The following is a 25508-nucleotide window of genomic DNA, read 5'->3' on the forward strand; positions in this document are numbered from 1 at the left end:
AGCCCTCGCACGAACCGAAGACCCAGCACAGCCAAAAATAAATAAATAAATAAATAAAATAAATAAATTTAAAAAAAAAAACAGGATAAGAGGGAAAAATATTCCTTTAAAAAAAAAAAAAAGAAAGTACAATAGCTAAGAAAATATTGAAAGGAAAGAAAACTGAGAGGGGCTTGAATTAACAGATATCTTATAACAACAGTACAGTAATTAAAACGGGTGTTCAAAAATCAGCAGTCACATCACTTTAAGAGAAACAGATTGATAAAGAAGTATCACAAACTAATAGAAGAAAGAGTAAATCATTTAAGAAATGAGGCTGGGAAATGAATTAAGTTGGGTCTTCATCTTAACGCCAAACCACAAGATGTTAAAATAAGTTCTAACTATCAACATATTTAAGAATTGAGAGGAAACTTGCACAAGAATCTTAGATAGCCTCATCCACCAGAGGACAGACAGCAGAAGCAAGAAGAACTACAGTCCTGCAGCCTGTGGAACAAAAACCACATTCACAGAAAGATAGACAAGATGAAAAGGCAGAGGGCTACGTACCACATGAAGGAACAAGATAAAACCCCAGAAAACAACTAAATGAAGTGGAGATAGGCAACCTTCCAGAAAAAGAATTCAGAATAATGATAGTGAAGATGATCCAGGACCTCGGAAAAAGAATGGAGGCAGAGATGGAGAAGATGCAAGAAATGTTTAACAAAGACCTAGAAGAATTAAAGAACAAACAAACAGAGATGAACAATACAATAACTGAAATAAAAAATAAACTAGAAGGAATCAATAGCAGAATAACTGAGGCAGAAGAACGGATAAGTGACCTGGAAGACAGAACGGTGGAATTCACTGCTGCGGAACAGAATAAAGAATGAAAAGAAATGAAGACAGCCTAAGAGACCTCTGGGACAACGTTAAACGCAACAACATTCGCATTATAGGGGTCCCAGAAGGAGAAGAGAGAGAGAAAGGACCCGAGAAAATATTTGAAGAGATTATAGTCGAAAACTTCCTTAATATGGGAAAGGAAATAGCCACCCAGGTCCAGGAAGTGCAGAGAGCCCCATACAGGGTAAACCCAAGGAGAAACACACCGAGACACATAGTAATCAAATTGGCAAAAATTAAAAACAAAAATTATTGAAAGCAGCAAGGGAAAAATGACAAATAATATACAAGGGAACTCCCATAAGGTTAACAGCTGATTTCTCAGCAGAAACTCTACAAGCCAGAAGGGAGTGACATGACATATTTAAAGTGATGAAAGGGAAGAACCTACAACCAAGATTACTCTACCCGGCAAGGATCTCATTCAGATTCGATGGAGAAATCAAAAGCTTGACAGACAAGCAAAAGCTAAGAGAATTCAGCACCACTAAACCAGCACCACCAAACAACAAATGCTAAAGGAACTTCTCTAAGGGGGAAACATAAGAGGAGAAAAGGACCTACAAAAACAAACCCAAAACAATTAAGAAAATGGTCATAGGAACATACATATCGATAATTACCTTAAACGTGAATGGATTAAATGCTCCAACCAAAAGACACAGGCTCACTGAATGGATACAAAAACAAGACCCACATATATGCTGTCTACAAGAGACCCACTTCAGACCTAGGGACACATACAGACTGAAAGTGAGGGGATGGAAAAAGATATTCCATGCAAATGGAAATCAAAAGAAATCTGGAGTAGCAATACTCATATCAGATAAAATAGATTTTAAAATGAAGACTGTTACAAGAGACAAGGAAGGACACTACATAATGATCAAGGGATCAATCCAGGAAGAAGATATGACAATTATAAATATATATGCACCCAACATAGGAGCACCTCAATACGTAAGGCAACTGCTAACAGCTATAAAAGAGGAAATGGACAGTAACACAATAATAGTGGGGGACTTTAACACCTCACACCAATGGACAGATCATCCAAACAGAAAATTAATAAGGAAACACAAGCTTTAAATGACACAATAGACCAGATAGATTTAATTGATATTTACAGGACATTCCATCCAAAAACAGCAGATTACACTTTCTTCTCAAGTGCGCACGGAACATTCTCTAGGATAGATCACATCTTGGGTCACAAATCAAGCCCCAGTAAATTTAAGAAAATTGAAATCATACCAAGCATCTTTTCTGACCACAACGCCATGAGATTAGAAATCAATTACAGGGAAAAAAACATAAAAAACACTAACACATGGAGGCTAAACAATATGTTACTAAATAACCAAGAGATCACTGAAGAAATCAAAGAGGAAATCAAAAAATACTTAGAGATAAATGACAATGAAAACATGATGATCCAAAACCTATGGGATGCAGCAAAAGCAGTTCTAAGAGGGAAGTTTATAGCTATACAAGCCTACCTCAAGAAACAAGAAAAATCTCAAATAAACAATCTAAACTTACACCTAAAGGAACTAGAGAAAGAAGAACAAAACAAAACCCAAAGTTAGCAGAAGGAAAGAAATCATAAAGATCAGAGCAGAAATAAGGGAAATAGAAACAAAGAAAACAATAGCAAATATCAATACAACTAAAAGCTGGTTCTTTGAGAAGATAAACAAAATTGATAAACTATTAGCCAGACTCATCAAGAAAAAGAGGGAGAGGACTCAAATCAATAAAATTAGAAATAAAAAGCAGAAGTTAAAACAGACACCGCAGAAATACAAAGCATCCTAAGAGACTACTACAATCAACTCTATGCCAATAAAATGGACAACCTGGAAGAAATGGACAAATTCTTAGAAAGGTATAACCTTCCAAGACTGAACCAGGAAGAAGTAGAAAATATGAACAGACCACAAGTAATGAAATTGAAACTGTGATTAAAAATCTTCCAACAAACAAAAGTCCAGGACCAGATGGCTTCACAGGTGAATTCTATCAAACATTTAGAGAAGAGCTAACACTCATCCTTCTCATACTCTTACAAAAAATTGCAGAGGAAGGAACACTCCCAAATTCATTCTCTGAGGCCACCATTACCCTGATACCAAAACCAGACAAAGATACTACAAAAAAAGAAAACTACAGACCAATACCACTGATGAATATAGATGCAAAAATCCTCAGCAAAATACTAGCAAACAGAATCCAACAACACATTAAAAGGATCATACACCATGATCAAGTGGGATTTATCCCAGGGATGCAAGGATTCTTCAGTATATGCAAATCAATCAATGTGATACACCATATTAACAAATTGAAGAATAAAAACTATATGATCATCTCAATAGATGCAGAAAAAGCTTTCAACAAAATTCAACACCCATTTATGATAAAAACTCTCCATAAAGTGGGCATAGAGGGAACCTACCTCAACATAATAAAGGCCATATACGACAAACCCACAGCAAACATCATTTTCAGTGGTGGAAAACTGAAAACATTTCCTCTAAGATCAGGAACAAGACAAGGATGTCCACTCTCACCACTATTATTCAGCATAGTTTTGGAAGTCCTAGCCACAGCAATCAGAGAAGAAAAAGAAATACAAGGAATACAGATTGGAAAAGAAGAAGTAAAACTGTCACTGTTTGCAGATAGCATGGTACTGTACATAGAGAATCCTAAAGATGCCACCAGAAAACTACTAGAGCTAATCAATGAATTTGGTAAAGTTGCAGGATACAAAATTAATGCACAGAAATCTCTTGCACTCCTATACACTAATGATGTAAAATCTGAAGGAGAAATTAAGGAAACACTCCCATTTACCATTGCAACAAAAAGAATAAAATACCTAGGAATAAACCTACCTAGGGAGACAAAAGACCTGTATGCAGAAAACTATAAGACACTGATGAAAGAAATTAAAGATGATACCAACAGATGGAGAGATATACCATGTTCTTGGATTGGAAGAATCAATATTGTGAACATGACTATACTACCCAAAACAATCTACAGATTCAATGCAATCCCTATCAAATTACCAGTGGCGTCTTTTACAGAACTAGAACAAAAAATCTTAAAATTTGTATGGAGACAAAAAGACCCCGAATAGCCAAAGCAGTCTTGAGGGGAAAAAAACAGAGCTGGAGGAATCAGACTCCCTGACTTCAGACTATACTACAGGGCTACAGTAATCAAGACAATAGGGTACTGGCACAAAGACAGAAACATAGATAAATGGAACAGGATAGAAAGCCCAGAGATAAACCCACACACCTATGGTCAACTATTCTATGACAGAGGAGGCAAGGATATATAATGGAGAAAAGACAGTCTCTTCAATAAGTGGTGCTTGGAAAACTGGACAGCTACATGTAAAAGAATGAAATCAGAACACTCCCTAACACCATACACAGAAACTCAAAATGGATTCGAGACCTAAATGTAAGACCAGACACTGTAAAACTCTTACAGGAAAACATAGGAAGAACACTCTTTGACCTACATCACAGCAAGATCTTTTTTGATCCACCTCCTAGAGTAATGGAAATAAAAACAAAAATAAACAAATGAGACCTAATGAAACTTAAAACCTTTTGCAAAGCAAAGGAAACTACAAATAAGACGAAATGACAACCCACAGAATGGGAGAAAATATTTGCAAACAAATCAACGGACAAAGGATTAATCTCCAAAATATATAAACAGCTCATGCAGCTCAATATTAAAAAAACAACCAACCCAATCCAAAGATGGGCAGAAGACCTAAATAGACATTTTTCCAAAGAAGACGTACAGATGGCCAAGAAGCACATGAAAAGCTGCTCAACATCACTAATTATTAGAGAAATGCAAATCAAAACTACAATGAGGTATCACCTCACACCAGTTAGAATGGGCATCATCAGAAAATCTACAAACAACAAATGCTGGAGAGGGTGTGGAGAAAAGGAAACCCTCTTGCACTGTTGGTGGGAATGTAAATTGATACAGCCACTATGGAAAACAGTATGGAGGTTCCTTAAAAAAGTAAAAATAGAATTACCATATGACCCAGCAATCCCACTACTGGGCATGTACCCAGAGAAAAGCATAATTCAAAAAGACACATGCACCACAGTGTTCATTGCAGCACCATTTACAATAGCCAGGTCATGGAAGCAACCTAAATGCCCATTGACAGATGAATGGATACAGAAGATGTGGTACATACATACAATGGAATATTACTCAGCCATAAAAAGGAACGAAATTGGGTCGTTTGTAGAGATGTGGTTAGACCTAGAGACTGTCATACAGAGTGAAGTAAGTCAGAAAGGGAAAAACAAATATCATATATTAACGCATATATTTGGAACCTAGAAAAATGGTACAGATGAACTGGTTTGCAGGGCAGAAATTGAGACACAGATGTAGAGAACAAACATATGGACACCAAGGGGGGAAAGCGGCAGGGGGAGGGAGGGTGGTGGTGTGATGAATTGGGAGATTGGGATTGATATATATACACTAATATGTATAAAATGGATAACTAATAAGAACCTGCTGTGTAAAAAAATAAAATTCAAAAATTCAAAAAAAAAGAATTGAATATAAAAACTGGGACCATTTAAAAAAGATGAGGAAGAATAATATTTAGTTTTTGTGAGTAAGGACTTATGAAGCAAAAAAGTGACAGATGGAAACAAAGGAAATGGTGAACAGTTTTGACCATGTAAAACTTCAAAATCTCTACTTAAAAAAAAAAGAGATTAAAAAGAAAAAACTTAAGTATGCTTGCAGCAGATATGAGAAAAGAGTAATATCTTTATCATGAAGAATTCTTATGGATTAATAAGAAAAATGCATCAACAGTAACATGCAGGTCATACTAAGAAAGAGTATGTTTTTAAGAGTTCACTAATAAATTCAAAGAAGTTCAAACTGAAAGAATAGTAAGATAATATATTCAACTATCAAATTGGCAAAGATATTTTTTTAAAAATTCAGTGTCAATGTCTTTGGAATTGTGAAGAGAGCAGCTTTTCTAGAAAGCAGTTTTGACATGGATATCAGTAGCCTTATGGATGTTTATAGCTTTTGGAATCATAATTCCACTCTTTAGAATTTATCCTAAGGAATTAATGTTCATATGTTTATCATAGCATTATTTTTTATTTAATTCAGGTATATCTTATCGATAAAGTGCCCAAATTTTAAATGAACAGCTTGATTAAGTTTTACATGTGCATACACCACAAAACATCTCCCAGGTCAAGATACAGGACATTTCCAGCATCCGGAAGGCTCCTCTCAGTCAATACCTGTCCTCACCAAGAGTAACCAGTATTATGACCTCTGTTGCCATAGATTTATTTTGAACTTCACATAACATTATTTATAATAGCAAAAAATTGAAACAGTCTAAAAGTAAATAATGAAGAACTGACTACTTTGTTGGATCTCCATATGATGAAATAATATGAAGCCATTAAAAACGTTTTTGGTACAGAATTTCAGTTTGGGAAGATGAAAAAGTTCTGGAGATGGATGGTGGCGATGGTTGCACAACAATGTGAATGTACTTAATTTCTCTGAACTGTAAACTTTAAAATGGCAGATTTTATGTTATGTATATTTTAACATAATTAAAAAATGTTTTGGGTACTCTAGGTGAAGTTATATAGAGGCATTTTTGCTTTATTTTTGTATCTTTTTGTAAGTCTGAAGTTATTTCAAAATAAAAAGTTACGAGATGTCTTTGGAGAATTTTTAATGCTGAGTAAATCTCAGTATAATATATAGTGAAAAATATATTCAGATCATACTACGTATATAGCATAACCCTAATTTTTTGTGGAGGAGTTGGGATGGGTTATGTCTGTGTATACACACATGTGAATATACATTATCTTTGCATAGATTTGAAAGCCTATGGAGAGATCAAGTGATCCACCAATATATTGATATTGGTTTCATTATTGTGGTGATACTTTCCTTTTACCAAACTTCCTGTAATTACCCACATATTCCTTTTACAATTAGAGTAAAGCAAGAAAAATTTTAACTAGAAGAGAAGTTATTAAAAGGGAGAAAAATAAGGACTTCCCTGGTGGCGCAGTGGTTAAGAATCCGCCTGCCAGTGCATGGGACACTGGTTCGAGCCCTGATCTGGGAAGATCCCATGTGCCGCGGAGCAGCTAAGCCCGTGCGCCACAACTACTGAGCCCATGTGCCACAACTACTGAAGCCCGTGCGCCTAGAGCCCGTGCTCCGCAACAAGAGAAGCCACCACGATGAGAAGCCCACGCACCGCAACGAAGAGTAGCCCCCGCTCGCCATAACCAGAGAAAAGCCCATGCACAGCAACGAAGACCCAACGCAGCCCAAAAAAATAAAATAAATAAATTTATTTTTTTTTAAATGGGAGAAAAATAAAACTTTTCAAAAATTGGCTTAATGACTTTGAAGATTACTTTCTTTAAGGGTTGTTCTCTTTCTTCATCTCTATCTTCAGTCATATATTTGCCAAGTCTCTTTTCTCCAGGTCTGATTCTAGGTAATGGTCTTTATCTTTTACCGTTTTTCCCCCAATCTTTTATTTTAAAATAATTGTTGATGTAATTTTCATGGACCATCTGTGCTAATAGTGTATTTTTTTCCCCAGGTATTGAATTGAAACACCTTTGTTTGGAATACATGACTCCATGGCTATCAAATCTAGTACGTTTTTGTAAGCACAATGATGATGCCAAAAGACAAAGAGTTACTGCGATTCTTGATAAGCTGATAACAATGACTATAAACGAGAAACAGATGTATCCATCTATTCAAGCAAAAATATGGGGGAGCCTTGGGCAGGTATTGAGTTTGCTCAAATATTTATCTAGTACCTCCTTGGTGCAGATATTTATCTGATACCCACGTTGTACAAAGCACTAAGCTAGGGATGTAGCTGTAGAAAAGACAGTCCCCTCTTTCAAAAAGCATGCAGACACCCACCTAATTCTTGATCTGCTTCAGAATTGTAGAAGTCTCATGCATGTCTCAGAGCCAGAGAAACACTAATTATTTTAGCACTCTTCTCCATGGCATAATTACAGTCATCCCACGGAATTCTCAGTGTGTAGAACCCACAGGTGCTGAGGGCCAACCGTACTAAGCCATTTTTTATGTAAGGGACTTGAGCATCCCGGGAATTTGGTATCTGCAGGGAGTCCTGGAACTTATCTCCAAGGCTACCAAGGGATGGCTGCATGTAGAATTTAACTGTAAAAATCTGATGTTGTTTCTAATAAATAGTGCATTAGAGTGTATTCTAGTACCCTATATACCATAGGTGTCAGTAAATGTTTGCTAATGATGTTATTTGGGCCACCTGCTCTCACTTACAGTTCCAGCATAAGAATGCCAATATTAAAATAGTATAATGTAACTACTTTTTATCTGACAAGAATTATGCTACCATTTCTTCAAGATAATCATTGAAGGAGGCGATACCCTTACTCAATGCTGTGAATCCTCCAAATAATTTTAAATGACCTTGGAGCCATTTTTGTAGCTCTACAAAACATCTCAGTACTTGATGTCATTTCTGTATTTTAAAATAATTGTACTTTATACTGCTCATACATTACTGTCTTAGAAGAGAACAGAGGTGCTTTAAGAGTGAGTGAAAATAGGACTTCCCTGGTGGCGCAGTGGTTAAGAATCCGCCTGCCAAATGCAGGGGACATGGGTTCGATCCCTGGTCTGGGAAGATCACACATGCTGCGGAGCAACTAAGCCCGTGCGCCACAACTACTGAGCCTGCGCTCTAGAGCCCACCAGCCGCAACTACTGAAGCCTGCGCACCTAGATGCCGTGCTCCACAACAAGAGAAGCCACCGCAATGAGAAGCCCGCGCACCGCAACGAAGAGTGGCCCCTGCTCACCGCAACTAGAGAAAGCCTGCCCGTGCGCAGCAACGAAGACCCGACGCAGCCAAATAAATAAATAAATAAAATAAAATAGTAAAAAAAAAAAAAAAAAAAAAAGAGTGAGTGAAAATAATATATGTAGAGATTTAAAATTTTTGAATGCCGGTCTCTGAAGGAATTGAGGGAATATTCTCATCCTTTCCTGGATATTTTATGATAAATTATATTTATTGACAGGTCTGTAAATAAAACCTAGTATTTTGGAGGCCTCAGGTAAAATAGAATTTTCATGTTGACTGGGCTACTCCTTGAACTATTTTTAAGTTAAAAATTAAGTTGGCAGAATGGCTAAAACATAAGTTATCTTTCCCTCTTCCACTAGATTACAGACCTCCTTGATGTTGTACTAGACAGTTTCATCAAAACCAGTGCAACGGGTGGCTTGGGATCAATAAAAGCTGAGGTGATGGCAGATACTGCTGTAGCTTTGGCTTCTGGAAATGTGAAATTGGTTTCAAGCAAGGTAATCCCTTTTCCTTTGCCTTCTGGGCTATGGCTTGATGTATCTTTTTATTATCAGGAGGTTTTTTGTTTTATAATGAGTCATTTTAAACTGAAATTTTTTGTGATAAAACTTTTTAACTCCCGTGTTTTTTAAAATTCTGCTTCTCTACAGGTTATTGGAAGGATGTGCAAAATAATTGACAAGACATGCTTATCTCCAACTCCTACTTTAGAGCAACATCTTATGTGGGATGATATTGCTATTCTAGCACGCTACATGCTGATGCTGTCCTTCAACAATTCCCTTGATGTGGCAGCTCATCTCCCCTACCTCTTCCACGTCGTTACTTTCTTAGTAGCCACAGGGCCACTCTCCCTTAGAGCTTCCACACATGGATTGGTCATTAATATCATTCACTCTCTGTGTACTTGTTCTCAGCTTCATTTTAGTGGTGAGTTCCAGGAAAGCAATTTGTGTTTCACCAGTTCCTTTCTCCATTTTACACATTTGACACTTGACTGGCATAGATTACCTTATTATTTATTATGATACCTTAATACCGAGCTGCTTAATCAAGCCTATGTTAATGATATGAAATATAATCAAATCAAAAAGAAAAAGAATGAATTACTTCCATTCCATCTCAAGCCATGGCAAAGATGTTCTGTGCATGTTTGTCATGTAGACTCTAGTAGTTATCACATAAGCTGAAGGCTCAGCACCGGTTGACAGTGTTGCTTTACTAGCACGAATTTGTACGTAAAGGGAGTTATGTAATGAGCATTAAGCTCGTGTATCCAGAGGGTTGGTTTAGGGAGCATTGTTATGTAATTTTGATATGATATTCAAATTATCTAAATTCAAAATGAAATATGGCACTTTAGAATTAAAAAAATAGTATCTTTAAAGTCTTTACTTGTTCCTTGTTTCTTTTACAGAAGAGACCAAGCAAGTTTTGAGACTCAGTTTGACAGAGTTCTCATTACCCAAATTTTACCTGCTGTTTGGCATTAGCAAAGTCAAGTCAGCTGCTGTCATTGCCTTCCGCTCCAGCTACCGGGACAGGTCATTCTCTCCTGGCTCCTATGAGAGGGAGACTTTTGCTTTGACATCCTTGGAAACAGTCACAGAAGCTTTGTTGGAGATCATGGAGGTATAGAAGGCAAAATGATAAGAAACTAAGCTCATTTTTAAAAATCCACTGGTACTGTATAGAAGAAATACTGGTTTATTCTGCTGTTTTGCACTTAATGCTTAAATAAAAACACTCCCATGGAATGTGTTTATTGGTAATATATATGTCACTTATTTAGTGCCATTATAATAAACATTTTTTAATGTTTCTATAAACATTTATATACATAAATATATTCAGAGTATCTTTTTTTTAGGCATGTATGAGAGATATTCCAACATGCAAGTGGCTGGACCAGTGGACAGAACTGGCTCAAAGGTATGTCCCAAATAAATTTAAGTTGCAAAAGTACGTGTACTGTTGAAAAGATAGATACTATTGCATAATCAATATTTTAATTAATTATTTAATATATATAAACACAAAGGTTTTCATAAGCTCTTTGGATCTTTAAATTGCAGATTTGCATTCCAATATAATCCATCCCTGCAACCAAGAGCTCTTGTTGTCTTTGGCTGTATTAGCAAACGAGTGTCTCATGGGCAGATAAAGCAGATTATCCGTATTCTCAGCAAGGTACCTCCTCCTCTCCTCCCAACTATTTGTTGCTCCCAAGTTGTAAAGTATATCTTGAATTTTTCTAAGGGACATTTAAATTTGAATTTAATAAAATATCTTGTATGTTGCTTATTGAATCTTTAAAAAATGGGTTTTGATTATTTTTTTATTGTAATTCTTTGAAGTGAAAAAACCTCTCTCTAGAGAATCTATCTTAAAAAGAAAATTAAGTATTTCTTTTGGTAGAAAGTACTCTTAATATTTTGTTATAAGCATTTAACTAGATGGTAAGACTAGCCTTATATAAAATTATATAATTTGTAATTACCTATAATAATGCCTGACTTCTTATATTAGAATATAATATAGAGATATTTTAAAATAAGAACCCAAATGTGCTTTGAGCTAGCTACCAAAATCACCACAGCACTGGAAATAATTCTCACACTTATTAAATAAGAAATTGTTCCTGAAATAATTCTGAGATTCAGTTTAGGAGTTAATGTTTTATTTCAATGAAAGTAAAATAAAGAATTCTGTTTCCCTAAAAGGCGCTTGAGAGTTGCTTAAAAGGACCTGATACTTACAACAGTCAAGTTCTGATAGAAGCTACAGTAATAGCACTAACCAAATTACAACCACTTCTTAATAAGGTAATTACTGTGTAGAAAATGAGTGCATTCATTTTGGGTATCAGTGTTAAAAGTTATTTTCTTTCAGAATTCAGAAAATAAGATGGATTGAGAAGTTATAAAGAAAGAGCTATAGTTAAAGTAGAACTTCCTGCCTTAAAATTTCGTTGTTTGAAGTATTTACATTAGAGGAAGAATAAGTATGGGCAGTATGTTCTCAAATGCTTGCGTGTTGTCTCATCAGTGCTAAAGGACAGATGGGTATATATTCTTAATTCTTTTATCCAGTAAGTAATAATTGAGCATCTGCTATGTGCCAAGTACTGTTTTAGGTGCTAGAGATATATAACTGAACAAAGCCAATAAAATTATCTGCCTTCGTGGAACTTTTATTCTAGGGTGAATGTAGAAGTTGAGGAGTGGCTAGATAATAAAGTAATTAAAATACATGATATATTAATTGGTGACCATTATTGTGAAGAAATGTAAAGCTGGGTAAAGTATACCTGATAATCAAAAGTTTGGGTGCTAAGTGAAGGTAATGTTTAAAAGGAATAAGATGATAATAGCCACTGTTTTAGGGTGGTCTGAGATCATCTCAGCTTTGTGACCTCAAGCAGGTCATTTAACATCTGGGCATCATGTTTCCACATTGATAAAATGAGTAAAATGGACTAGATGATGGCATAGTATTATCTTCCAACTCTAAAGTTGTATTCTGTGAATTGAGTACAAAGATATGCCAGATTTCAGAGAGATTACTGAGAAATAAATACTTGTATATTCCTGGTATTGAGTTATATGTTCTACAAACATTCTAATCCTAAATTATACAAAATGGTTCTCTCATCTTCACTGTGAGGGTGAAGGTCATTCTGGCGGTCGTGTGCACAGCGGATTGGAGCAGGGAGAAACTGGAGGCAGAAAGAATCTGCATTTAGAATAAAGAAGGTTGGCACGGCACAGTGTCATTAGCAATAAGCAGATGCAAAAGGGACTACTTTGGAAGCATCAACAAAACTTGGTGACCGAGTTTTAGAATCCAAGAATAGGGAGCAATCAAAGGAAATGCCAAGGTTCTCAGCCTGGTAACAGTGTCTTTAGTTACACACGTGGAATAGAGGAAGAGCTTACTGATATATTTACCTTCTCCAGAAGAGAAAACATGCATAATTTGCGGGATAACATGATCTGTTTTATACTGCAGTGTGTTTTGATGAGGCTGTCTGTGGTTCATCTTGCTAACCTGCAGTGCGTCTCCCTTGCCAGGACTCCCCTCTGCATAAAGCCCTCTTTTGGGTAGCTGTGGCCGTGCTGCAGCTCGATGAAGTCAACTTGTATTCAGCGGGCACCGCACTTCTGGAACAAAACCTGCACACCTTAGACAGTCTCCGGATATTCAATGACAAGGTGAACAAGCTTCCACTTGGTATTCCTAAATACCAAGCACATTAGAGCTCCTCCCTCTTTTCTTGTTGTTATCTTTTAAAATCAGAAGAGGTCCATAACTTAAATACGAATTTCTGTAATGCAACTTATTATGAGTATAGTTCCTTACCAGCTCATAAAAACTGTTTAAACTTTGCATATTTTTTATATAAAAATAGCAGAAAGCAGTATTTGCCCAATATTAGTAAACAGAATAGGGATAAAAATAGTAATAATAATAGCTACCATGCTAGGCCCTATGCTGTCCAATGCACTGTACACTCAGTTGTAATTTCATAACCCAAAGGTAAAAGTTAGCATTCCCCACCCCCATTTCACTTCACGAAGAGATAATCTAAAAATGAGCTTACTTTTATTGAATTATGGTACTTAATGAAAAATAGGTATAATTAGAAGCAGATAAGTAGTCTGGAGAGTCTAAAGGAAACTTTTGGATACTTAATTGTACTAGTTTTTTGTTTGCTTAATCCCACTTTAAAACATACCATCACCACCCCTCTTAACATTTATCAGCCTTGATTGAGGTTGGATTTTGGTTCACAGAGGACAGTGGAAGGAATATAACAGTAAGAAATTGTATTCCTTTTGTCTTTGGAGAAAAAAAATGGGACGAGTCTAGGAGAAAAGAGAGGAATTTTAAGATAGATGTGTGCATATAACAAGAGATTTGCTTGAAGTGAAATTAACAGAGCTTGTGGGTAGAAAGAAACAGAACCAGAGCATGGTTTTAAGTGTGAAGATACCTCATCTAAAAATTATTCGTTCAGTCTTATGTAGACCCAGACAGCTGGGGCTCTGGGAAGTATGGAAACAAAATTATAGAGGTAGAAGCTACCTTGAAGTTTATCAGTCAGACCTCCATTTTACAAGATAGAAAAGAACAAAGAAGTCAAGTAACTTGTTCATGTTTGTACATCTGATGTGGGACTAGAACCTCTCTTTCCTAATCCCCATTGCTGTTTTCTGGGGTGGTCTTCGGACAGTGGTGGTCAGAGAGATAGCTACCTATTGGCCATTTCTGTGAATATAAGAATAGTTGTAAGTGAAGTGTTTGTCTAGGAGTATCTGCCTTGGCATTTTCATTGCCAGAATAGCCCATTAGCAGAAGCTAATATTGCCTCCAGTGCCCCAGGATACTAGGAATCAGAGATAATAAAGCCTGTTAAAAGTCACCAGAATGAACGACGAATAAGGTCTGAGAATCTGTTGTATAACCTGGTGACTATAGTTGATAACACTGTAGTGTATAATTGAAATTTGCTAGGAGAATAGAACTTAAATGTTCTCACCAAAAAGGGGGATGGGATATAAATATGTGAGGTGATGGGTGTGTTTATTAACTTAATGCGGGGAATCCTTTCACAACGTGTATGTGAGAGGATATACATTCATCATTCAAATCATCACATTGCACACTTTAAATATCTTACAATTTTATTTGTCAATTATACCTCAATAAAGCTGAAAAAATATATATATAAATTGAACATATAGTAGGTTAATACTTTATATAATATTTATATGATATTCTGCAACTTGCTTTTTTATTTAACAATATAAAGTGAACATCTTTCTAAGCATGTATATATATACACACACACATAAATGTGTGTGTGTATATATATACATTTGTATGTGTGTGTGTATAATTCTTTCTCATGGCTGCAGAGTATTTTACAGTATGCATGAACCACAGTTTATTCAACCATTTGCCCATTAATGAATATTTGATTTGTTTGTCATCTTTTCTATTATAAAAAATGCTCGAAACATCTCTCTACATTTATTTTATAGACTTATGCTTTCCTTTCTTTGAGATAGAAATCTAGACAGACCTGAACATGACCCTAAATACCTTCAGTTTTTGCTTTAAAAAAATCTCTGTGCATAAGGAAATCACAGGGCTTCTTTTTTTAAAAATGCAAATTCCCGGTCCTTATCACCTCTCATGATTCTGAGATGGAACCCAGTACTTTCCACCTTTAAACAAGCATCATCAGTGACTTTAAAGCAGGTATTCCTGGTACCACACTTTAGGAAACATTGACGTATGTGCACTGCCATGTGTAAAACAGATAGCTGGTGGGAACCTGCTGTATAGTGCAGGGACCTCAGCTCCGTGCTCTGTTTCGATGTAGATGGGTGGGATGGGGGTGGGGGTGGGGAGGTCCAAGAGGGAGGGGATATATGTATACATATAGCTGATTCACTTCCTTGTACAGCAGAAACTAACACACTGTAAAGCAACTATACCCCAATCTAAAAAAGAATCTTAATTTAGAGGTCAAGTTAGACCGCATTTTTGAGTTTCAATTTCCTTGTTTTCCCACACCAGAATGTCACATCCACCAGGGCGAGTAGTTTTTGTCTGTTTGGTTCGCTGACGTACTTGCAGAGCCTAGAACCATGCCTGGCACATCAAAAACATGTGATGAGTGTTTGATAAGTAAAAGAATGAATGAATGAATCTGCCAATCCGTAAAGTGGAGCTAATACCTATTACATAGAATTGCTTTAAGGTTTCAGTACAATAATGTATCTAACACTTGTATACGGCAGGCACTCAGTAAATATGAACTCTCTGCATTCTCTTGAATTTCCAGTCATCATAGTACACAAAGTGCCAGCTACAGTTCAGTGCATGGTCTTATTTAAAATAACAATAATTTCAGTTTTTAAAAAGTCACCAGGATATAAATTGACAGTCACTTACTTTGCATTGTAAATCAAAGCTGTTTTATCTTCCATCACCTTATTATTTATATGCTTAACTATCTTGCACTAATTTATTTGCAGTACCTTAAATGTTCTGTGGTTTTCTGTAGTCACCTGAAAATAATTTCTCTCAACCTGAAAGTGTTTACCTTGTCATAGCTGTTGAACACAAAAACCAATAAGTGATCCTTCCTTTGTGAACCCCATCAGCCATCTCATGATTATTTTTTAATAGAGTCCAGAGGAAGTATTCATGGCGATCCGGAATCCTCTGGAATGGCACTGCAAACAAATGGATCATTTTGTTGGACTCAATTTCAACTCTAACTTTAACTTCGCACTGGTTGGACACCTCTTAAAAGGTAGAGGCCTTATGTCAGAATATTTTTATGAAATGGTGTCGAGAAGCCAGAAGTAACTGAAATGATTGAGTGCTTGAAATAATTTGGCTCATGTGTCTCACTTTAAACGCAACTGTATGTCTTATTGAGTTATATTTTGTTCAGTATATATTTTAATAGAACCTAATTTCCACATCAAGTATCAAATTTCCTTTAAAAAGCAAAGGAGTTGATTCTTACAAAATTTCTAAGTACTGTACTTTCTAATAGCTGTTTTATTAAATGCTACTTATTGATAAGTATCTTTTTGATTATCAAAATAAGATAGACTGCAAATCAATAAATGTTATTTGAGTAACTCATGTTAGAAAATGTTATGTTAGAGATTTGACCACAGATTTTCTTAACTTGTTACTAGTTTACTGTTGATCAATCCTGTTGTCACATACCATAGACCCTCACCCTTCTGGTGCCCCATCCTCCCACCTCCGCATTTCTGCATTGCTTATAGCAGTGATCTCCAGCTCTTCCTCAGAGCCAGCTTGTTCACTCCCTCACCTGACTTTACTCCCTACTGGTGACTTCGCTGAGTGTTAGTTTTGGTTTATTAATGTGGGGCAGTCATGGCCCAAGACTGCAGTTAACAGGAACGGCAAATGGGGTGAGTCAGAAGCAAAAACAGTGTAAAGTATGGCCTGGGATAAGGAGCTGGCGTGAATTGCTGGCTTTAGATTTGGCCAAAATTAGAGACTCAAACTAGAGCTTGAATCTGCAGTTATGTATCAATTTAAATGATTGTTAAGCTTGAGGGATCATAGAGGTTCCCCCAGTTTTTAACCAAATATATATATACACCTACCATTGTGAATGTATACATTTGATTTCACCACCTTATGAAATTTCTGCAAAAAATATTGACAGTTTTAATCTCTAAAGTGAATAGGCATTGCTCAAAAGATACTACATTTACTACAGGATACCAAGAAGATAGATTGCAACTAGGCTGATAAAATGCTTGTTTAGTCTATATTTCTAGAAGAATACCAAATATTTTCAATGTACAAATCCCCTATTTTAAATGGAGTAGCATTAGTGATTAAAAGTTGTCCAGAGATCAAGCTTACCCTCTAATCAACTGGATTCTTTGGGCTCTGAGAGCTTATACTCCCTATATCATAAGACTTTTTTCTTTAATTAAAAAAAAAATTTAAGTGATAGAACCCTATTTTCAAAGCATATCTTACAGCAAACTACACTAAATAGGTTTTTAAAAATTCCTTGTGCTGCTTTAGGGAATAGAAGATCTGAAACACCATCATCTTCTAATTTTCCTCTCCCTGAGTTACCTTCGAGTTCCAGGGAACATTATTCTATTCTATACATTTTTGGTGCTTAATCCTATATGTAATTAATTAACTATTCACATATGTATATATTTTACCTTCCCAAATGGCTATTCCCCTTACATACTTCCTTTCCTTGCAAAGTTGCTAGTCACAGAATAAGAATTCAACAGATACTTGATGAAAGAATGAATTAACTTCTTGTTTGTTTTTATTTTTTGTAGGATACAGGCATCCTTCACCTGCCATTGTTGCAAGAACAGTCAGAATTTTGCATACACTACTAACTCTGGTTAATAAACATAGAAATTGTGACAAATTTGAGGTGAATACACAGAGCGTGGCTTACTTGGCAGGTAAAAACACAAAATAGACAAAATTAATCTTACCACAGCTATATCTAAGGACCATGAAAAAGGTACAGACACCTCTGGGTCCTTCCGCTGGTTGCTTGGCAGGGTAAAGGGTTCACAGTTCAGTCCTGTGGCATTGGTTAAAATTTGGAAAGTTTTGCCAAAACATTTTTCCTTACAAAAGAATTTGCATTAATATGTGAAATGTGTTCCCTTAGTCATCTTTGGTTCAAGACACCACGTGGCTCCCTGTTGTCTGTCATAAAATCTAGAAGCCTCAGCCTAGCATCCTGGGCCCTTAAGCAGCCCTCCTGATTCTGTCCCCTTTCTCTAATTTCATAGGCCTCATTTTTTATTACCTCTCCAAATGGATGGGCTATTTTAAGCTAATCTACTTGCCATCTCCTAGAAGTGCCTTTATGCTTCTTTAATATTCATTCCTGATGCCCTTTGTTTTACCTAGACTGTCTGCCCATCCCCACCATTCCATTATACCGTCCCTATCTGCTCTTATCTGATTTGTGTTTCTCCTCTCAACAACACTTAGCACTTATGTATAACACAGTTCTTGAACATCGTTGTTTGTTGGAAAGTGCTGATTCCCAGTTTAGCAGACTTCAGTTTGTGGCAACTTTTTTGTTTGAATTATTTGACCTTGGGCAAATCATTTAACATTTCAGAGTATTTTTCTAAGAAATGGACCTTATAGTCCTGCCCTGCCTACCTTTTGTGTTTGTTGAGGTCCAGTGTTTATTAAAGCACTTGACTAAATACAAGGTGCTATTTAAATCTCTGTGTAAGTTTCATGTTTACATGCAGTCTTCCAAAACAGACTGTAAACGCTTTAACATAAACAAGTCTGTCCTAAGTGTTTTATATCCTTAAACTTCATACTCTCATGTTTAACAGCTATTATTCTCTTCAGGAGGTTGTAAGAAGTATATCCTAATTTAAGTCACACTTGTGATTTATTAAATTTTTAAATTCTTCCTTCTTTTTCCTTTTAGCTTTACTTACAGTGTCTGAGGAGGTTCGAAGTCGCTGTAGCCTAAAACATAGAAAGTCTCTTCTTCTTACTGATATTTCAATGGAAAATATTCCTATGGATACATATCCCATTCATCATGGTGACCCTAGCTATAGGTAAGTGGACTTCTTCTCCCACAATTTCATAATTACAATCAGGTTTCAATATTCCATGCCAATGGAGGCAAGCAGCAGAGTAATCCAGAAGGTAATATAGAAGGGACTCTAAAGATAACCTAGGAAGAGTGTGTAAATCAAAACTCATTTTATAAATGTACAGTATTTTATGTGTGTTAGTTGAAGGAAAGTTCTTCTAATCTAATTGTGCTAATTAGTTAACATTAGTTTGCCTCTTTTTAAGCACAAATCAGTTGAATAATGAAAAGAGATGATCTTGAAAGTATCGGACTGCAGGAAAAGGCCTAGGAAAACCTGATGTGAAATATAAGCAACATTACATGCTTAATGATAGAAAACTAAGCTATACAGATTTGTAAAAAGATACACATGCCAACATATTTATTGTATTTACTCATATCACACTAAAGTTACTAAAAAGTTTTCTATAGTACAGATTTAGATGTTAAGATAATCAAATTATATCCTGTTGTATGTTGCTTTGAGTGGTATATTCTTCACTAAAACATAGAGAAATTACATGAAAATAGCATCATTTGGAGTTTTTTTATATTTTCAATTAAACAAAGATACCTTTAAGTTTTAGGTACAGTGTTGAACATGGGAAAATAATCTTGTGTTTGTAGTGCTTATATCATTAAATTTATCAACATCCCACTTTTTGATAAAAAGCCCTCAGCAATTTCCAGCTGAGATGTTAACAATGTATGCAAAAGCTTTCCAGGCATACTTGGCTTTCAGTCGTCTTACTCTTCAGTCATTCCTATGATTATATTTCTTTGAGATATGCCCTTTTTGTTATGAAAAGGAGAAAGTGAGTTTGACTGTGTTCCCCCTTGGTTTTTAAACCAGGGATACAATTGCTTATTTAGACCTGATTCTCCCTGATTAAAAAAATCAATGCAGTACAGTTCAGTTGAGCATTTGTTGAGTACCTACTGTGTATAAGATGGCAAGAAAGTGGATACTTCCTGGGGATAGATTAAGAGTTTGTACCGTAAAGAGCTTTAAAGTACAGTTTTAAAATTACTTGATCTCTGCCATTGGGAAATACAATAGTCAATTAGGAGGGCCAGCAGTGGTTGTATTTGTCATCATGTTTATTGATTCTTCTCAATTGTTTTAATCTCTCAGGACACTAAAGGAGAATCAGCCATGGTCCTCTCCCAAAGGTTCTGAAGGGTACCTTGCAGCCAGCTATCCACCTGCGGGCCAGACCAGTCCCCGAGCCAGGAAATCCATGAGCTTGGACATGGGGCAGCCTTCTCAGGCCAACACGAAGAAGTTGCTTGGTTAGTTTATCTAAATTATGTAGAAAGTTTTAGAATTCTTTTCAAAAATGGTCAGATACTTTCACTCCTGGAAAATTATTTGAAGCTGTTCAAGATTATCAAAATTTCCTGTTTTTGATGTAGCAAAGTCTTTGATGCCAATTATGAGAGAGTTTGATAGATCAGTTAAGCCATATCAGTTAAGATAGAGGAATGAGAATGAGATCTTGAAACAGTTTTGGGGGGATTCTTAGACTAAATATTGTGGCTCTACTTGTTTTATTCTGCCTTGGCCAGGCAGAAGGGAAATGGGAGTAGGAGAGACATTAGATACTCACAGAAAAGGAAGAGTCTTGCAGCATTCAGATGCAGGGCCTTTAACAATATATTTCCCAAAATTACCCCCTGAGGGCAGAATACATGAATATGCTATGAAGCTATAATAATACTATTTGCCATCTTTTCTTTAAAAAGACAAAAAGGTAAGAGTTTTTGATTACTGTAAGAAGATAGGGTTCTTGGAAGTTAAAATTGCTCGGTTATATCAACATTTGACCATGAGAAATATACCTGAAATGCTGTGAGACCCTTTTTCCCTTTTCAAAAACTGAAGTAAATAACGAGAGAGCCCACTAATCCCACCTCACCACAGATTGAATGCAAAGGTGCTCTAACACAACTTTGGCTAAAGAAGTATAAAATAAATAACCTGCCAATAAACCATGAGAGAAATTGAAACCATGAATGTTAATCACTATTACTAGTCACATAGGACTGTTGTCTTTTGTTTATTTATTTTATTTATTTTTGGCTGCATTGGGTCTTTGTTGCTGTGCATGGGCTTTCTCTAGTTGTGGTGAGCGGGGGCTACTCTTCGTTGCGGTGCACAGGCTTCTCATTGCGGTGGCTTCTCTTGTTGCGGAGCACGGGCTCTAGGCGTGCAGGCTTCAGTAATTGCAGCACACGGGCTCAGTAGTTGTGGCACACAGGCTTAGTTGCTCCGCAGCATGTGGGATCTTCCTGGACCAGGGCTAGAACCCGTGTCCCCTGCATTGGCAGGCGGATTCTTAACCACTGCGCCACCAGGGAAGTCCCAAGGACTGTTATCTTTTGTTTGAGTTCCTTTCTCTTTATACTTTTCCATAAATAATGTTCTAGGAGTTTCCTGGTTACTTTGTGTTTTGGGATTCTGAGTTTTCATGCCAAGGAAGTTGTAAATGAAAAACTAACTTCAGAGAAAATGCAATATTGAATTCATTCAACCCATGTGATAGACGAACAAGTTACAGCCTTTGCCCTAGAGGAGCTCATAGTTTGGTGGCTAAGACTTATAATCAGACAATTGCAACAGCATCCCCAGGTGCCATTAAAGTAAGGAAATTAGGAAAAGCTACAGAGAGGAGGTAACATTTGAACGGGATCTTGAAAATTTAATACATGCTTGCCTGGTAGGCACAGGATAAGGAAGGCATGTATTCAAGAGAGGGGGGAAATAGCATAAATAAAGCAAAGTCAGGAAAAGCACTTGGGTACGAAATGAGGCTAGAGAAGAATTGCAGCTAGTTTGTGGGAGACTTTGTGCCATGTTAAGAGATTTAGCCTTATCATGTATCCAGCAGGGATCTTTAACTAGGGGAGAGACGTTACAAAATTTTATTCTTAGGAAAGGTTTTTGGCTACAATATGGAGGAATAGGAAGAGTTTTTTCACAAGGGAATCATTTAAGAGATCGTTACAGCGGTCCAAGCAAAAAATGGTGTAGGCCTACACTAAGGCAGGAGCAGTGGGACAATGGAGAAAAGGAATCAGGTGTGGGACTTAGTGCCTGACTGTTTGGGCCAGGTGGGGAGGGAGAAGGCAGTGAAGGATGTCAGAAATTTCTGGCTTCAAAAACTGGCTGGATAGTGATTCCATTCACAGAGATCAAGACTAATATATTTATAGTACAAGATAAATTTAGGTTGGTTGATATTATATTTGAGATCCCTTCAGGATTCTTGGCGTGTATATGTAAGAGATAAATGAGAACATACATCTGGAGTTCAGGAAGAGAGAAGTGGACAAGTGGCACATTTAGAATTGATTAGTTCATTAGACAGCTGAAGCTATGGCAGTGGAAGGAGATCTCCCAGGAAGAATGCAGAGTGTAAAGTAAAAAAGGAAGAATGAGAAAAGTAAGAAAACTAAACATAGAGAGTGGTGTCCTGATCTCATGCAGTATGAAAGCACGAATTGGTTTTTTTTTTTTTTTTTTTTTTTTTTGGCTGTGTTGGGTCTTCGTTTCTGTGCGAGGGCTTTTTCTAGTTGCAGCAAGCAGGGGCCACTCTTCATCACGGTGCGCGGGCCTCTCACTGTCGCGGCCTCTCTTGTTGCAGAGCACAAGCTCCAGACGCGCAGGCTCAGTAGTTGTGGCTCATGGGCCCAGTTGCTCCGCGGCATGTGGGATCTTTCCAGACCAGGGCTCAAACCCGTGTCCCCTGCATTGGCAGGCAGACTCCCAACCACTGCACCACCAGGGAAGCCCGCACGAATTGGTTTTTAGGAAATTTGATATTTAAAGTCTGGTCACTAACTGGATGCCTAGCCTTGCGACTTCAGGCTAATCTCTTAACTGCTCATGGCTTCCTCAGTTTACAGATACAGGAAATGAAGAGGTTGGACTAGATTCTTTTGGGCTGTTAAATTATTTGACCTTGATTTTTATGACTATTGTGAATAATTATTAGTATTAAAACTTGAGGTTAATAGAACATTAAATTTCTCAAGTGTTCAATTGTCATATGTAATTATAGTGGCTTCAGTTCTGGCTTTTAAAAAATAATACTGTCAAAAGTATTCCAGATTTGCTGTTAGAGCTGTACAAAGAAGAATAAGAGAAGTTCTCAGAATATCAAGAACAGAAATATATAAGTTCCAAATAATCCAGTTTCAATACTTTTACTTTAAGAGACAGGTATTTAACATTGGTATAATACATGATTAGAGAAACTCAAAGCCAAGTGGGAAACGGTACTGCTTGCTATTTTTGAAGCATCTCCCAGTGTATCTATTATTTAGTACTTTTAGGCATGCACATCCTTTTTTCAAAGCCTGAAGAACTAAAACTTTGATTTTGTCTACTTTTAGAAATTCTTCATAGGTTAATGACTCATTCTTGGCACCAGCAGAATGCCTTAAATTGAAAAAAGGCTGTTCAGACATAGTTGATCTTTGCTACTAAACAGCACATATCTCTGTATTTATTATCAAATATTGTACTTGTTGGTGGAGTTTGGTTTACCTCCAGTGTAGTGCATGTAATCTCAATTTAATTTGGACCAATAAGGCACATCCTGTCCTGAAACAGAACAGCTGTGTGGCCAAAATTCCTTGAGAAGATGGAAAAAAACAGGAGAGGAGAGGAACTCTGCCCCAGGGATATGTTTGAGCTTTCTTTGGGTCCTTAAGTGAAAACTTAAACACTTTATGCCCAAACATTTTCTTTTTAGTATATTCCTATTCACAGACACTGTGGTTAATGAACTTCCATATTCTGTAACTTTTGTTTATAGGAACAAGGAAAAGTTTTGATCACTTGATATCAGACACAAAGGCTCCTAAAAGGCAAGAAATGGAATCAGGGATCACAACACCCCCCAAAATGAGGAGAGTAGCAGAAACTGATTATGAAATGGGTGAGAAACAAAGTTAATAATTAATCTAGATCATTGAAAGTAAGGAGGGAGAGTACATTAAAGCCATATTTGCTTTCCAGCCATTTCTTAGTATCATTAGGATAAAATATAGAAACATTTGCTCTTTTTCAAAAGACAAAGACAAGCTATACAGTCCTTAAAATGACAGATATCCTGAAACCTGTGTAGAAAGTAATCATACATATGATATACAACATTGTATACAGCTAGCCAGAACTTTTGTATAGGTGAATAGTAATTTTGTATGATATTTATGTTGATATTTTAAGTGTCTGTTAAAAAGCTATCGAATTTTAGAAGTGACATTAAAATATGTTAGGTGAAGTAGTATCTAGTGTGTTATATTTGATTAATATAGCTGATTGTGTTAATCCATATCTTACCACAGAAACTCAAAGGATTTCCTCATCACAACAGCACCCACATTTACGTAAAGTTTCAGTGTCTGAATCAAATGTTCTCTTAGATGAAGAAGTACTTACTGATCCGAAGATCCAAGCACTTCTTCTTACTGTTCTGGTAATATTTTTTGCTTTTTGTGGGGGGTTTTTTCCAGTCTACTCTTAGAAGGCCCTTAAATATTAAAAACATGGAAGGAAGGCCAAATTCTGCTTCTCACCGAAACAGGTAACAATTCAGCCACAAAATAAAATGTTTTTTGTTTACTTTTTTTTAGGCTACGCTGGTGAAATACACCACGGATGAGTTTGATCAACGAATTCTTTATGAATACTTAGCAGAAGCTAGTGTTGTTTTCCCGAAAGTTTTTCCTGTTGTGTAAGTATCTCCACTTATGTTTAACTTTTGTATCTGTCTTGAAGTCAAATGTTTTATAAAAGTTTAGGAAAAGTATCACCCAGTAGTGTTCACTGGTTGTGGAGAGGGGAACGTGAAGTAGTGTGATAGTAAAAAAAAAAAGTAGTGTGGTAGTGATTTTTAGCTTAGAGACAGTGGGTTTAATGGGACCTAGGACTAGTTTTGGCCTGTCGATCGGAAAAAACATTTTTTTTTTTTTTATTCAAACAGAAAGTCACAAAAATTATACTCATCCTCATCAGTTCACTCAGTCCCATGTAATTAAGTTTTTTTTCATCTTGATCTTTTGTTAGCACTTTTATGAATTCATCAGTTTTCCATTAGAGTTCTGAAAATGGTTATTCATTCAGTTCAGCAGTATAGTCAGTTACCAGAAACCTGTACTTGTCAGAGTGGGAAAAACATTTTTTTATCTTGTGATTTTCTTACATTGTTCATTGTGATGAGCATTGTTTATTTCCTCACTTAGGAGAAAGCTGTTAGATTGCTTATATTTAAATCAGCATACCTGTTCTGTTTTCTTTTTCAGTAGAGCTTTTGTTTTTAATCCACAGCTGCTTGAAAACAAAATTGACTTCTTATTTGGGAGATGAATTTTATTCTCTCTTAAGGGCTAAAATCATATTAGCCTCAGAGTGTTCAAATCTAGATAACCCAAAGAAACTTGGGAAACTCTATTCCTAATCTAGGCCTTCTATGT

General features: G+C 36.3%; 1 protein-coding gene across 6 annotated transcripts in view; it reads left to right on the forward strand.

Annotated features, from left to right (window-relative positions):
- The window catches only part of NF1 (neurofibromin 1), a 259164-nt gene that overhangs the window by 215075 nt on the left and 18581 nt on the right, over nt 1–25508 (forward strand). For 5 of the 6 annotated variants that reach the window (XM_057536866.1, XM_057536867.1, XM_057536869.1 and 2 more), the window contains 15 exons: nt 7580–7773; nt 9214–9354; nt 9508–9787; nt 10275–10489; nt 10728–10789; nt 10933–11047; nt 11581–11682; nt 12931–13071; nt 16061–16187; nt 17734–17865; nt 18870–19005; nt 20161–20318; nt 23849–23971; nt 24381–24511; nt 24669–24769. In XM_057536866.1, the coding sequence (XP_057392849.1) occupies nt 7580–7773; nt 9214–9354; nt 9508–9787; nt 10275–10489; nt 10728–10789; nt 10933–11047; nt 11581–11682; nt 12931–13071; nt 16061–16187; nt 17734–17865; nt 18870–19005; nt 20161–20318; nt 23849–23971; nt 24381–24511; nt 24669–24769 (2158 nt within the window). The remainder of the gene's footprint in view (nt 1–7579; nt 7774–9213; nt 9355–9507; nt 9788–10274; nt 10490–10727; nt 10790–10932; nt 11048–11580; nt 11683–12930; nt 13072–16060; nt 16188–17733; nt 17866–18869; nt 19006–20160; nt 20319–23848; nt 23972–24380; nt 24512–24668; nt 24770–25508) is intronic. The other variant, XM_057536868.1, reaches the window with a different exon arrangement.

This window comes from Balaenoptera acutorostrata, chromosome 20 (assembly GCF_949987535.1).
Source record: "Balaenoptera acutorostrata chromosome 20, mBalAcu1.1, whole genome shotgun sequence".
Lineage (NCBI taxonomy): Eukaryota > Metazoa > Chordata > Mammalia > Artiodactyla > Balaenopteridae > Balaenoptera > Balaenoptera acutorostrata.